Source organism: Eulemur rufifrons, chromosome 8 (genome assembly GCF_041146395.1).
Source record: "Eulemur rufifrons isolate Redbay chromosome 8, OSU_ERuf_1, whole genome shotgun sequence".
NCBI classification, from domain to species: Eukaryota; Metazoa; Chordata; class Mammalia; order Primates; family Lemuridae; genus Eulemur; species Eulemur rufifrons.
Window position 1 is genome coordinate 101878492 of NC_090990.1, and position 14702 is coordinate 101893193.

A 14702-nucleotide genomic window follows, 5' to 3' on the forward strand; every position below is an offset into this window, starting at 1 on the left:
ATACTTGGACAGATTAAACCACAGAGGGAGATCTGAAAAGGAAGGGATTCGGGATTGGTGTGTTTTGATGGGAGTGATGATGAGTGGAAGTAGTTTTGAGACTGGGATCCAAAGCGTGGCAGGCAGGGGAGAATGAATACTGGGCATTCAAAGCGCATAGGCAGAACCCGCCTCAGGACTTTTGCATCTCCTATGCGTGTGCGCATCAGAGCTGGAGTAGCCAGTTAAAAAGCCCAGCGTCAGGGCTCCCCACCCTTTCCACCTGGCGGTCTCAACGCCACACTCCTGCCACCCTCCGCCCTCACCCCATGCTCATTTCCTGTAGCCTCTGTCATCTGCTCTTCCCCTCCTAGTCCAGCTCCAGGTTATAACCTTCCTGTTGTTTGATATCTTCTCCTTACAGGAAAAAAAGAGCCCGGATTTCTTAGAAAAGTTCTTTAAGAAGGAGGACAGGAATCACGATGAGAAGATCAATTTTTCTGAGTTTCTCTCCAGTGTTGCGACAGTTGCTGTAGATTTACACGATCAGTCCCATGGCCAGAAACCCTGTTCTGAGGGTCAGAGATGACCCAGTCCCAGTCCCAGCCTGGCCACCAGGCTCAGCAGACCCTAAGAACCAATAAACTGGTCCCTCGCTCTTGTTGCTGGTGTTGTTTTCCTCTTTCTCTTTGGTTGTGCATGTTGGCAACACAGTTGATTTTCTTTATTAGCTACTTTGTTGTTTTTTAATTCTATTTCCCACACACACATACACACACACAGTTTTTGTGGTTACCTTTGAAATTTTAACTTGTACACACTACAAGCTATATTAGAGCTAATCAATATCTCTACTCTTTTCTTGAACAATGTAGAGAATTTGTTTTAAATTCAGAGACCCCTCCTTAATGCTATTATTTTTCCAGCCTTTTAACTCTATGTTTTATTAAATTATATCCCCTAATTAGGAATTATAATTTTTGATTTATACAAATATTTGGTTAGAATTACCCACTTGTTTGCTATTTTTTATTAATCATTATTTTTGCATTTCAGATCTTCCTTCTTGGATAATTTTCCTTTTTCTTACAGTATTGTACTTGTTTTTTAAGTATTTTTAGTGAGGGTTTAGGAGGCATGGTAAGCCATCTCAGTTTTTGTATATCTGAAAGTGTCTTTATTTCATCCTCTTTATTTTTTTAAAATTGTGAAGTAACTTATCAAACACATCAAGAATAGAGAAAATAGTGTGATAACTCCTCATGTAGCCATTGTCCACTTTGATATGGTCAATCCATATCATTTATATCACCACCCACTCCCCTCCCTAATTATTTTTGGCAAATCCCTGATATCATATGATTTCATCAGCAACTATTTCAATATGTATTTCTAAAATATAAAGACAACCTAAGAAGCTTACAACTACAATACTGCTATTACATCTAAAAAAATTAATACTATTTCCTTAATATAATCAAATATCCAGTCAGTGTTCACATTTTTCCAATTGTCATGGATGTTTATTCAAATTTTATTTGACCTGGGATCAAATAAGTTGCATACATTATAATTGGTTGACATGGCTCCTAAGGCTTTTTAAATGTATAGCTTCGCCCTCCATTTCTTCTTCTTTTTTTTCTTTTATTATTATGTTTCTTATTGAAGAAACTGGGTTACTTGTTCTGTAGAATTTCCCACAGTCTGATTTTCATTGATTGTATCCCTGTGGTGTCAATTAACAGATTCCTCATCCTCCCTCCTCCCTTTATAATTTGGCAGTAGTTAGATTTACAGCCTTAAACATATTCAGTTTTAAACCAAATTACTTCATATGTGGGGTTTTCTACTTCCATCAAGAGTACATAATGCCCGGTTGTTTTTTCTTTTTCTTTTTGGTTTACCACCCAAGAATGATCGTTACCAACACTGGTTAAAGCCAACTTTGCCTATTCTGCATCTACCCTTGTGCAGCTGAACTCGTTTGGAGAAACTTATGCTTACCTGTTGACTGGTCACACTTCAAATTCATGACCCCTAATCTCCAGTGAGCACTTGAGATTGGTCACCAACTGCACAGCGTTCTTAGTCCAGTCACTTTTCCACTTCTCTCCATGACTACTTCATTATTTTCTCTTTTCCCAGACTACCAAATCTCTTCTCATGTGCACTCTCATCTTTTGTTGAGAAAGCAAATGAAATCATAAGAAAGTATTTGCATGTTTCCATGACCCCAGCTACCTATTTATCAGCGTCAAGGGCCGTATACTTTCGTCTTCCCTCTGTTGCCACCAACTCTTTATGCTCCTAGCAAAGGCCCACCCCACCCCCCACATCCCATTCCCTCTCACTTTCTCAAACACTCACTACAGAAATTCTCCTCTTTTCTTAAGCACCATCATTTTTTCTCTTTTCTGGGTCTTTCCTATAAGTATGCAAATATATTATTATTTCTTCTATCTTAAAAAAACTCTTGACTTCACTCTCCTCTGCTATCTTCTCAATTCTCTGCTCCCCTTTGCACCATCCCCCCACCCCAGTCCATGGAAAAATTGTCTTCCATGAGACCAGTCCCTGGTGCCAGAAAGATTGGAGACCGCTGTATTAAAGGACATCGTAATTCGTTCCAAGTTTTGGCAATGATGAATAACACTGCTGTAAACATTTGTATGCAGGTTTTTTGTGTTATAAGTTTTCAATGTCTTTGGGTAAATATTAAGGAGTGTGATTGCTGGATCCCATGGTAAGAGCATGTTTAGTTTTTTTTTTTTTTTTTGAGACAGAGTCTTACTCTGTTGCCCGGGCTAGAGTGAGTGCCGTGGCATCAGCCTAGCTCACAGCAACCTCAAACTCCTGGGCTCAAGCGATCCTACTGCCTCAGCCTCCCGAGTAGCTGGGACTACAGGCATGCACCACCATGCCCGGCTAATTTTTTCTATATATATATTTTAGTTGGCCATATAATTTCTTTCTATTTTTTAGTAGAGACGGGGTCTCACTCTTGCTCAGGCTGGTCTTGAACTCCTGACCTCGAGCGATCCACCCGCCTCGCCTCCCAGAGTGCTAGGATTACAGGCGTGAGCCACCGCGCCCGGCCTAGTTTTTTAAGAAAGTGTCAAACTATCTTCCAAAGTGGCTGTGCTGTTTTGCATTCCTACCATTAACTGATGAGAATTCCTGTTGCTCCACATCCTGGTGCGATGTTGTCAGTGTTCTGGATTTTGGCCATTCTAATACTTATCTCATTGTTTTAATTTGCATTTCCCTGAGGGCACATGATGGGAGCATCTTTTGATACGCCTATTGCCATCTACACATCTTCTTTGATGAAGTATCTGTTAAGGCCTTTGGCCCATTTTTTAATTGGTTGGTTTGTGTTCTTATTGTTGAATTTTAAGAATTCTTTGTGTATTTTGGTTATAACTCTTTTATCTAATAAGTCTTTTGCAAAGATTTTCTCCCGGCTGTATCTTGTCTATTCTCTTGACAGAGTCTTTCACAAAGTAGAAATTTTTAATTTTAGTGAAGTACAGCCTATCAATTCTTTTTTTAATGCATTGTGCCTTTGGTGTTGCATCTAAAAAGTCACTGCCAAGACCAAGGTCATCTTTATCTTCTAGGAGTTTTGTAATTTTGTGTTTTGCATTTAGATCTGTGATTCATGTTGAGTTACGTATGACCCCTGTTTAGGAAAGAAAAGGAACAGAAGAAAAGCAATACAAAAGGAATCAGGGATAGCCATATTAATATGAACAAGAGGCCGGGCGCGGTGGCTCACGCCTGTAATCCTAGCACTCTGGGAGGCCGAGGTGGGCGGATCGTTTGAGCTCAGGAGTTCGAGACCAGCCTGAGCAAGAGCGAGACCCCACCTCTACTAAAAATAGAAAGAAATTATATGGACAGCTAAAAATATATATAGAAAAAATTAGCCGGGCATGGTGGTGCATGCCTGTAGTCCCAGCTACTCGGGAGGCTGAGACAGGAGGATCCCTTGAGCTCAGGAGTTTGAGGTTGCTGTGAGCTAGGCTGATGCCACGGCACTCACTCTAGCCTGGGCAACAGAGTGAGACTCTGTCTCAAAAAAAAAAAAAAAAAAAAAAAAAAAAAAAAATAATATGAACAAGAAAGGATTCAAAGAAAAGGGATTCAATGCAAAAGAAAGATATTTCTTACCGGTTAGTGTACAAGTCACCAAGATGCAGTAGTCTTAATCTTTATATACACAAGAATATAACTTTGAAGTATATAAAACAAAAATTGAAAGAAATGAATGGAAATTGGCAAACTTATAATTGCTTGGCAGGTTTTGGCAGAATCTGCTGAGGATGTGGCAGAGTAGGCAGACAGAGACAACAGTAATGCCAGAGCAGGGTGGGCAATCTCTGCTGATGCAGCACAGAAGCGGACGCAGATATAGATACGTAAGTGAATTACTACGGCTGTGCTCCAAGCAACATTTATCTACAAAAACAGGTGGCTAGTTGGATTTGGTATGAAGGCCATAGTTTGCTTATTGCTGATATAAACTACTTCAATAACACACTTAAATTTATTTATACATACACCTAAGTAAATTTGTGCCCAGACCTAGAGCATACACATGATTTTCAAACATATTTGGGACATCTAGAAAAACTGATCATTTGTTTTTGCTAAAAACATAATCTTAGCAAATTGGCTTTAATAGGGGCCTGTCTGTAGCACCCGCTGGTGAGGCGGAAGCCTTGAGCCCCTCATGTCTGGAACAAGTGCTCTCGGTAAGCCCCGCCCCCCCCACGCCCCTCCCACTGCTGTCCCCGGGGCGGAGCTCACCGCGCGTCACCATCCACCGTGAATGGGAATCCGGCTGGCTGATGTCCTCATCTCCTCCAACTTCTTGGGGAGCTACCTTCTCCCCAGTCTGAGGTGGAGGTGACACCATCCTGGGTCTCTAGAAAAATCCCAATTTGATGGAAGAAGTGGGCAAAAAGCAATTTTTTCTTTTTGCCATTTGTGTGTTCATGTGTTGACACTTGCAGTGGCGACTGTGCTCTGGGTGAGGGCGCGTGTGGCAGGGAGAGGGGAAGTAAACACAGACCGTGTTTGAGCCAAGCCCCGTCTCCAGGGGAGGGGACCAGCAAGCCACAGGGTGGTGGCAGCTTGGGAGTGGGGGGATCCTGGGAGGCCCTGAGCCCCCAGGCCGTCCAGCGGTCACTTTCTCTGTGAAGCCTTCTCCAGGCAGAGCCATCATCACCGTGTCCCTGCGCATCTTGGTGACAGTCCCGGGCACACACATGCTTTGCCCTGGCCCGGCTCTCTGAGGTCTGGGCTGTGTCTGACTCGTAGTTACGGCCAGTGCCCAGTGTAGAGTGAGAACTCCACAGACGGTGGCTCAACTAGCAAGCGAGGTGTCCTCAGAAAGGGTCAGGTGACGTGTGTGGGAATTCTGAGGACCGAGAAATCACTTCTCAGGTGAGGCAGTCAGGGAAAGTTTTGTTGGGGTGTCCTTTGGATAGGCCGTGGAGCATTGCCAGGAGCCAACGGCGGCGAGAAAGGCGGGACCGAGGGAACCCCGGGGGTGCTCGGACAGCGAATTTCTCTGGGCTGTCAGGGTTGTGCAGGCCGGCTGCTCCCCGGGACTCAAGCGGCAGCTGGGGGAGGGGTGGGGCAGAGACAGTGTTCCACGGCGTTCCCGAGATTATTAGGACGGGTTCTGCTGCTCAGCCATCCACGCTGCAGGATGGGAAGACCCCAGTGCAGCCCAGAGCCTGAGGTCCCACCCTGGGGCGAATTCCAGATCCTGTCGAGAATGGGTTTGTTGGGAGGATTTACTGTCATTAATTCTGTTAGCCCGATAATCACAGGAGTTCACTTTCTCTGAGGCTACAGACACAGACGGTATTGGGAAGTGGCCCAGAGAAATTTATCTGTTCAATCAAATTTGGGACATTGGTTGTGGAGAATCTATTCAAGTTGGCAGCAATTATTCCCCGTCTCACCCAGTTTCAAGAGAAGGTTGGGCCATAGAGGCAGGAAAGGTAAATGGAAGAAAGCAGTGGGGGACATTCCAGGAAGGCTCCCTGGCCAAGGGGACTTCGTGATTCTGACTGACAATCAAGGCTGTTCCTATTACAGCTGGCCTGTATCAGAGACCCCACAGAGGCGATGACCGGGAGTGTGGAGAAACGGTGTTGTTTCCCAAGCTCCCACACGGTGGCGCCACTGAGCACCCACCGCACCGGCTCACATGCGGTTTCTCCATGTGGCTGGGCCGTCCTGCTTGCTTCCCGCCTTTCTTTAGGTTGTGCTAGTGTCCCACATCAGGCACAATCTCGCACCCTATTTTTTTTAGGGGCGTATGTCCTCTGGTCTTCACCAAGAGCTTCTGAAGGGCAGAGAGATTTTCTCATTTATTTATATTCTATTCTCTCCCCAATGCCTACCACAGACCTTTGCACAAAATCATATTTTGGGGATGCAATTGTTAATCAAGAGTTGGCAGTGTAGAGCAGGAAGGAAAACAGGAGTAACTCCATGACAGACTGGACCTCTTAGGAAAGGCCTAAGTTTTGGTTTCCCCAATGCAGGCCCTCCCCCTCCCCGGAATGCCGCTGGTAACAACTGAGGGCCCTGGCTTGGAAACTGGCCAATTAGGAGCCAAAGCCCCGGCTTGGAAACTGGCCAATCAGGAGCCAAAACTATCGGCCACTTGTGAGGGAACAAATGAACTAAAAGGGGGGTGGGGGGGGGTGTGCCCAATACATGTAACCTATCGATAAGTATAAAAGCTTTGTTTCCACCCCAGGGCGAGGTCCGGGCTCGTGGAGAGACCACTGCGCTGGTGCTCTGAGCCTTGGACCCTAGCCTGGGCTAGAAAATAAACTCCTTTGTCTGTTGCAGCCTTGGTGACTCTGCCTATCTGTTCCTGGGACTGAGGGAAACTGGTTCTTACAGCAGAAACTGGAAAAAATTAAAATAATTAAAATTTTAATAATAGTGGATTGATTAAGTAGATTTTGCTACATATACACATAAAATCCCTGTGATAATACAAAATATGTATTTGGTCTTGGTTCCTGACACAGAGCTTCTAAAACCCTGGGAATTTCCTGAATAATAGGGCTGATAGGAGCATCTTTTGCTATTCATAACAAGCCCCTTCCAGCCATACTGAGTTTACGCGGGTGAGGTGACTCTTGGTGGGGGCTGACTGCCAGGGGAATCACCCACGTGATTAGAAGGTTGGCAGTTTCACCCCATCCTCGGGCCTCCAGAGATCAAGTTCCATCACCAAAGGCCAATGATTTAATCAACCATGCCTAAATAACGGACCCTCCTTAAAAACCCTAAATGACAAGGTTGGGAGAGCGCCCAGGTTGGTGGGCACACGGAGGTGTGGGAGGGTGGGGCACCTGGAGAGGGCGTCTCTTCTACCTGGCTGTTCCTGAGTCACATTCTTTATAACAAACCAGGAATAGTAAGCAAAGTGCCTTTCTGAGTTCTGTGAGCCCTTCTAGCAAATTATGCAACCTGAGGAGGGGGTTTGTGGGAACCTTCAATTTAGAGCCATTCAGGCAGAAGAGGGGAGGTCCAGGTGCCCAGACTGGCATCTGAAGAGAGGTGCACTCTTGTGGGACTGCGTCTTTAACCCGGGGCGTCTGTGCTAACTCTGGGGAGTTGGTGTTAGAGCTGAATTGTAGGATGATACCCCATTGGTGTCCTGAGAGTTGGAGAACTGGTTGGTGTGAGACAAAATCCCCACACATTTCGTGTCAGAGTGTTGTGAGTAAAAATGGTTCTGAAATTTCATATAATGTAGCTATTTAAAATCAAACACTCAAAGGCATTTAGGATTTGGGGAAATGTTTAAAGAATAGTCCTAATTGAAAAAGCAGTTATGAAACAGCTGGAGAAGCCCACGGCTGTGGCCCACTGAGTGGACGTGGGATGGGGATGGGGATGGGGTGTGAGTTTAGGGGTCTGATTGTTCCAGACAGACATGGTACGGGGCAGAGACCCCGAGGGTTCAGCCTGACAAGGCCCTGCACACAAGGCTGTGGAACTCAGGAAATGGAGCTTGTTTTGAGCAGCAGAGTTGCTTTGGGCTCTGAGTGCGGGCATAGCAGAGAGAAGCTAGCTTTACACAGGTGCAGCTGAGAGTCCCTAATGAACAGTGCCCGTGACTTCCGCATTTATATTCAGTTGGTTTCCAGCAAGAGGGCCGAGCCAATCCAATGGAGAAGGAATAGTCTTTTCAACAAATGCTGCTGGGACAACTGATAGCCACATGCAAAAGAATGAAGTTAGACCTCCCCCCACCCCAAACGGCCCATCCCTCACACTTTTCAGATACTCTTGGGGTCCTTGACTAGGATATCAGTTTGTTCTAAAACTAAAGACAAAATAGGTCTGTAAAGTAGAAAGTAGATATACATGGGTAAGAACTGGCAAAAATCCCAAAAGGAGACTATATATTTAGCCAGGATAACCTGATTCATCATCTCAGATACTGAGGTGGCTGCACTTCTTTAATTTTTAAAGTCCTTGCTCGATTCTCTCCACCCCCATCCCACTGCCCTCTTAGTCAGGAATTGAGAATGATCTTCGTGAGGTCTCTACCTATCCTTGAGTTGTTTGAAACCCTAGGGGGCTTCAGGGCCAATTGGAGGTAAACCTCCTTTCTGATGCTAACGAGGAAAAGCTACTCTTTGGCCACAGTGGCTTCTGGATATCACAAGGTGTTGCTTTCAGTGACCGGTCTCCACAATTGGAAAGACATTTAGACCGGAGTGTTTGTGCGGATTGTGAGTTGGAGGTGTGGGGGATGAAGTGGGGAATGCATGTTTGGCACCATGTTTGTGGTTCTTTCCTAAGTACATGACCTTGAAGTTTTGTCTAGATGTCTGTCTCCACCTCCAGACCATGAGCTTCTCGAAGATAGAATGTTATTTAATTCATTTCTGTTCCCTTTCTCGCCAGCACCTAGCACAGGTGCACCTAGTACCTAACACAGGGCAACATTCTGAAGACATATCAATCTTAAGGAAGAGTTGACATTAAAATGTATAAACTAAAGGTAATTTAAATGTCTACCAATGATGGATCGATAAAATGAATTTTGATATATGCAAAAAAAGATCACTGTATACTCATTAAAAATCAGGCTAGCATTGATTAAGCATGTGAGATGTCCACAGCATGACATTAAGTAAAAGAGGTAGTTCCAGGACACCTTCGGAAGGAATTGTCATTGGGTATTGGCATGGTGTTGGGGGTTGTTTTGTCCCAGAGTGAACAGAAGGCAGGGGGAAGAGAAGTGCTACCTGACCCCTTCCCCCACCAGCCATAGGTCAGAAATGGAGTGTCTTTTCAGACAACTTATCATCCAGCAATTGTCCAAGGCTGAATCATATTGGTATACCAAATTTGTTAATTAGATGGTTTCAACCTTGAAGGTTGGGGTTTTACTTTTGTTCCTTGTTTATAGATATTGCAGTGATGAACATTTTCCTGATTATCGCTTTTAACATTTGCCTAATTAAATTTTTGGGATAAATTGCCAGGGGAATGATAGGTGGATCAAAGATATTCAATAAAATTCTCAGAGGCTTTAGCTTGGCAATGTTAAATGGTTTTACTTTTTAGAAATTTGAGCCATGTTTTTGGTTTAGAGACATAAAAGTGTATTGATGAACCACTTGTTTGCTGAGGAAATCATTATGTTGGGTAGCTGAAGGCTCACCCAGCAAACTGGAAAAGGTGTTGGCTTATGCATCTACTAATTATTCTCTCTCAAACCTTCAGGGATGCCTAGATGCAGTCTCTGGTTCAATTACCTGTCCTTTGGCGCCCCCTTCTGGGAGACTCACACATGAGCCTGTGGGGTCACTCCCGGGGAGCTGCCAGGGGTGAGATAGGGTCAGGTGGAAAAGGCCGCTGGGAGTAGGCTCCTATTGGGATGAGATGGGGTAGGGGAGTCCCTGTCACTCAAACGCCCAGGTGGCACCTGTAGGGCAGCCAGGCTTATAGGTCTGGCCCCCCTCAGAGGAGGGTCGCTTCCATGTTGCAGTTGTTATTATGAGCAAAGCTGGTTCTGCCACTGCTCTGTCATCTCCCACCCATCACCCAACTGATTAAAAAACCCTCTTTTGTATCTTTCCATGCACAGGATAAAGTTGCAGCTCTAGTTTGGCACACAGGGTCTTCTCGTTTTGTCTCCATCCTGCTACCCCAGCCTTGTTCCTTCTCACTGCTCACAATGCACCCTATGGGCTCCATCCCCTGAGTGGGCCACGCTCTTTCTTACCCACTAGGCTTTGCGCATGCAATTCCCTCTGTCTGGGGTGCCTGGTCTTCCATTCCTCCTCGTAACTCAAAACTGTTCTTCAAGTCCCAACTCAAATATCACCTCCTTAAGAAAGTCTTCCTCAACAATCCAGGCAAGAGATGCTCCTTCCAGGCAAGAGATGCTCCAGGCACCCTGTTTGGTGCCATTTGGTTAGTGTCCACAGTGTAGTGTGACAATGTGTGACTGTCCCCTCACTTGTCCCCACCCTGTGAGGTGGCCCGTGTCTCACTCATATTGCCTGCAGAAGGCCTGGTGCACTGTAGGTACTCAAGGATATTTGTTGAATGAATAAATGAATGAATACGCTCCATGACTGGAGTTTGAGGGTTCGCTAATTTAGGGAAGACATCACAGGAAGATGTATTTAAGATGTGTCTGACCCCACCCAAGCCCTGGAGCTGGAGGATGAGCTCTGAGGCCAGGAGATGGGTAATGTGACCTTTTGTGATTTCGGGGGAAGGTGGGTTGAAACTAGGTGAGTTCATCTTAGCAAGTAAATGTTGTGATGTCATCTCAGGAATGCAATTAAGGCTCAGTCCTGCTGCTGAAGAACCCGCGAAGAGTCACTGCCGTGGCTGCTGTAGTTGGAGGCACTGAGGAAGGGCTGGATGTGAGGCTTGGTGGTGGGCTCCCAGCTCACACAGCTGCCCCTCCCTGAGCGTTGGGGAGTCTCCAGGATCAACCGGAAGCTGGATCTGTGGGTCAGGATCCTTGCCCTGACAGCAACAGGTCAGTGCCTCTTTTCAGGGAACCATGGGGGCAGGATGGGCTGTGTTGGGTCTTTGCATGTTCTAGAAAGCAGAGAGGGGCAGTTTACCTGTTTTGGGGAATGTGTACAGTGTGGATGGGTGTCCCAAAAGCACAACCATGACCCACAGGGGTTTAGCGCCCTAAATTAAAAGCATGTCTTTGGGCCTATTCCCCAAGACATGGGTTTGAATCAAGCACCAGGTGGATCAGCTGTGTGATCCTGGGAAATTACTTAACCTCTCTGGGTTTCATTCCTCCCTCAAAAAATGGGGGTAACGATGCCTACCTCTTCAAGCCACTGTGAGGGTGAAATGGGATAACGTGTGTAAGGTGCTCCACCTGGTGTGGGGCTGGCTCCGCAAGTGGTGGAAGCAGCAGCTGTGATTGCTCTGCGCAGCATCCGGGAGGACAGCGGACCTGACTCCTGAACACAGGGCGCTCATCTCCGTAGGAAGTGGGGAGCAGGAGGCTGCAGGCAACAGAGCGCCAGGTGGGTGCTGCATGGAGGCTCTGGGAGGGCCACAGGATCTCAGGGCTGAAGGGATGGTGTGATGGCGTGTCGCCTCCTTTTAGGGAGGGCCGCACAGGGAGGTAGGAGCAAAAGTGGCAACCCATGCCTTGTCTGTACATTCGACTGGGAAATAAAGCGACAATGACAACACAAGCAGGGCTGGGTCTTCCGGGCAGAATAGTGATTTTAATATTCCGTGTGTGGCACAAACAGGTTATAATCATGGGGATTCTGCCTTTTTAAGGGTTTTAAAAATATTTCAATTAGAAACAACATAAATACTGTCTTGTTTCAAAGAGTCTTTAGTTGCTCCTCATTCCTGGCCTCAAGTAACTGCTAAGCTGAGAGTGGGTGGGAGGGAAGGAGGACACAGCTCTGGTGCCCAGGAGGCTCTTGATCTCAGCAAAGGGAGAGAAACTGCCCTGAGATTTTGCAGAAAAGCTTCTGGCAGGGCAGAGATTCTGAGTCAAGTCTGCAAGGGGTCAGATGGAGTGCAGAGAGGGGACCCGAGACTGAAGCAGGAATGTAGGGAGGAGCAAGAGGGCAGAAGGTTCTTGGAAGAAGCACCCATCTGCTGTGGACTGGTCCAGATGAGGTGCTGCTCTCTCCTCCCAGATTCTCCACTGTTCCCCGCTGCTCCACCGCTGCATCCCCAGATCTGCCCCCTGCCCTGGGCTGGGGCCCAGCCATCATGACGGACACGCCAGTGGAAGAATCCCTCTTCCAAATCATCCACTGCTACCACCAGTATGCAGCCCGGAAAGGTGACGTGGAGACACTTTCCCTGGAGGAGTTTAAGGCCCTGCTCCTGGACAACGTTCCCCGCTTCATGGAGAGCTTGGTGCGTAGGGTCTGGGCCCAGGGCATGGTGTAGGGTTGGTTCTGTGCTTGGAAGTGAGTGGTGAGGGTGTTAGGCAGAGGGAGCTATCTCCTAGAAGAGTCTTCCATTCAGGGCAGAGGAGGAGTGAGGAAGTGCTCAAGGGCAGGATTGGTGGCCAGAGGAGGGGATGGGTCCCTGCCCAGCTTTATTTCTCATCCCTCCCTGGCCCCACTCCAGCCAAGCATACCTAATCCCTGGAACTCGGTCTTTACCCCAAAACTGTTCCTTCCTCTGCCCATCCTGCCTCCTGAGTGCTGGCCCTAAACCACCTGTCTGCCCACAGACCCCTCTGGTTGCCTCTGCCCCAACCCTTTGCCACCACCCAGCCCTTTGAGCTCAGTCCCTTCTGGGCTAGCACAGGCCTGGCCCTTGGGCCCTTGCCTTGGGGGACAGGGTAGGCTGCGGTGGCCACCCAACCCAGGAGGAGAAGGAAATGTAGCTTCCAGGCCCTGCTCATCTCTTCTGTCATCAGCCCAGACCCGTGGTTACTGGGTTCCTTCGGGTCTACAAGGCCCACAGGTGTGTCTGGGATGCTGCCCTCTACCCTCTGTCCCATGCCCTGGGTCTCTGGACCGTGACTCCGGAGGACTTCAGGTCCACCCCCCCAACTCAAGGCCACTCCATTCCAGGAAAATGTTCTCCTTTCGCCACATCCCATCTCCCCTCCCAGCTTTGGGAAGCATCCTAGGAGACAGTCTTGCCTCTGTTTACTGGAGTGTGACTCTAGGGAGGGAGGGAGGGAGCGAGTGTGACTGTAGAGAGGGGACTAACTGTGGTCAGGTCTGTTTCCAGGAAGCCTCGTCCTTTCCAGGGCCAACTGTGCCAGGACTGCCCAAGCCTGCCTCATGAGTCTCACAGCCCCTCCCAGTACAGGGCCCTCAGGGACAGACACCTGGGCACGATAGCGGCCTGGGCAGGGTGCGCTGAGTGAGGGAAGCCTCCGGCTCCTCTCTGGTTTAGCAGCTCTGTGGAGGAGAGGAGGTCCCAGGGCGGCAGTGGTGGGCAGTGGGGGAGGGAGACGCTGCAAACCTGCCCACGGGGACAAAGGGGCCTCCTACTGGTCTGCAGCTGCTCACAGCCGCACAGCTGCCTCCCTGCGATGCCAGCCAGGGCTCCACACTGGACAACCCAGCAGCCGAATCCTGCTGGGACCCGCCCCGCCCCCGCCCTTGCCGCTGCCCAGAGTGCCCAGTGCCCACCTGCCTCTGCCCTGTCCCTGCCTCCTTCACGCTGTCCTCCCACCTCCAGTGGCCAATCCTCGGCCCTCAGGGCACATCAGGGATGGCCGCAGGGCCCACGGCCTTGTCCTTCCCCTACTCTGCAGTCTGTGTAGGTGACAGGCAAAGCGCCACAAAAGGTTCCTAGGCACGTGCACAGGATGAAGACATCGGACCCCACCCGGTGCTGCTGGAAACAGCCACTGACGTGGGCGTGAAGTGTGTTGGGGATGCCGGGCCACCAGGTGCTGTGTGGGGGACTAGAGACAGTTAAGCAGGGAGTGGCGCCCAGGCCACCTCCTCCGGCTGCACCCACACTGCTCCAGGTCCAGTGCCCTGAGACACCTGCCACCCGTCTGTGTCTTGAGACTTGGCAGCCTGCGGAGTCCCAGTCCCTGACCAGTGGAGCGAGGCGTTGTTTCCTGCAAAGCCCTGGTGGGCGGGGCCCCGCCGCATCGCCCCTCCCTCCCGGCGGACGGCAGGTGGGCTGTGTGCCGGGGCGCGTGGTTGACCCCTGTCCGCTCCTCAGGGCCGCAAGGAGCCATACTACATCGCGGAGTTGTTCCGGGTAGCAGACAAGAACAAGGACAATCAGATCTGCTTCGACGAGTTCCTCTACGTCTTGGGCAAGCTGGTGAAGGACTACCACCTGCAGTACCACCGGCAGCTGTGCGCCCACCACTGCGCCCGGCACAGCCTCTACTAGAGGGAGTTCAGGCGGCCTCCTGCCCACTGGAGCCTGACCCCAGGAGCAGGCGTGACCTGGCTGTGGGCAGCTCAATGGAGAACTCTGCTGTGTGTCCTCGTGTGTGTGTGTGTGTGTGTGTGTGCGCGCGCGCGCATGCATGTGTGCGTGCATGTCTGTGGGAAGAACAGCTGTGTGGGAGGGAATAAAGCAATTTCATAAGTATTTCTGGGTCTTTGTTCATGGTTCTGGGAATTCTCTACAGGTTCAGAAAGAGGCAGTTTGGTCCCCAGCCTGGGGAACATCCATTTCAGGTGGGAGACACAGCCCCTGCGTCCAGGGACCCCTCTGTC

General features: G+C 48.8%; 1 protein-coding gene across 1 annotated transcript; it reads left to right on the plus strand.

Annotated features, from left to right (window-relative positions):
- The first annotated feature begins 12258 nt into the window (after positions 1-12258).
- Positions 12259-14370, plus strand: LOC138390524 (protein S100-A15A). Its single transcript, XM_069479599.1, has 2 exons — positions 12259-12408; positions 14194-14370. Exons 1-2 carry the CDS (start codon positions 12259-12261, stop codon positions 14368-14370), a joined length of 327 nt encoding a protein of 108 aa, XP_069335700.1.
- The last annotated feature ends 332 nt before the right edge of the window (positions 14371-14702 follow it).

What these genes read in the sequence shown, in the direction of transcription:
- LOC138390524 (XM_069479599.1), top strand. Translation starts at nt 12,259, where the DNA reads ATGACGGACACGCCAGTGGAAGAATCCCTCTTCCAAATCATCCACTGC. An exon ending in CCCGCTTCATGGAGAGCTTG is followed by an intron (nt 12,409 to 14,193) that starts GTGCGTAGGGTC and finishes TCCGCTCCTCAG; the next exon opens with GGCCGCAAGGAGCCATACTA.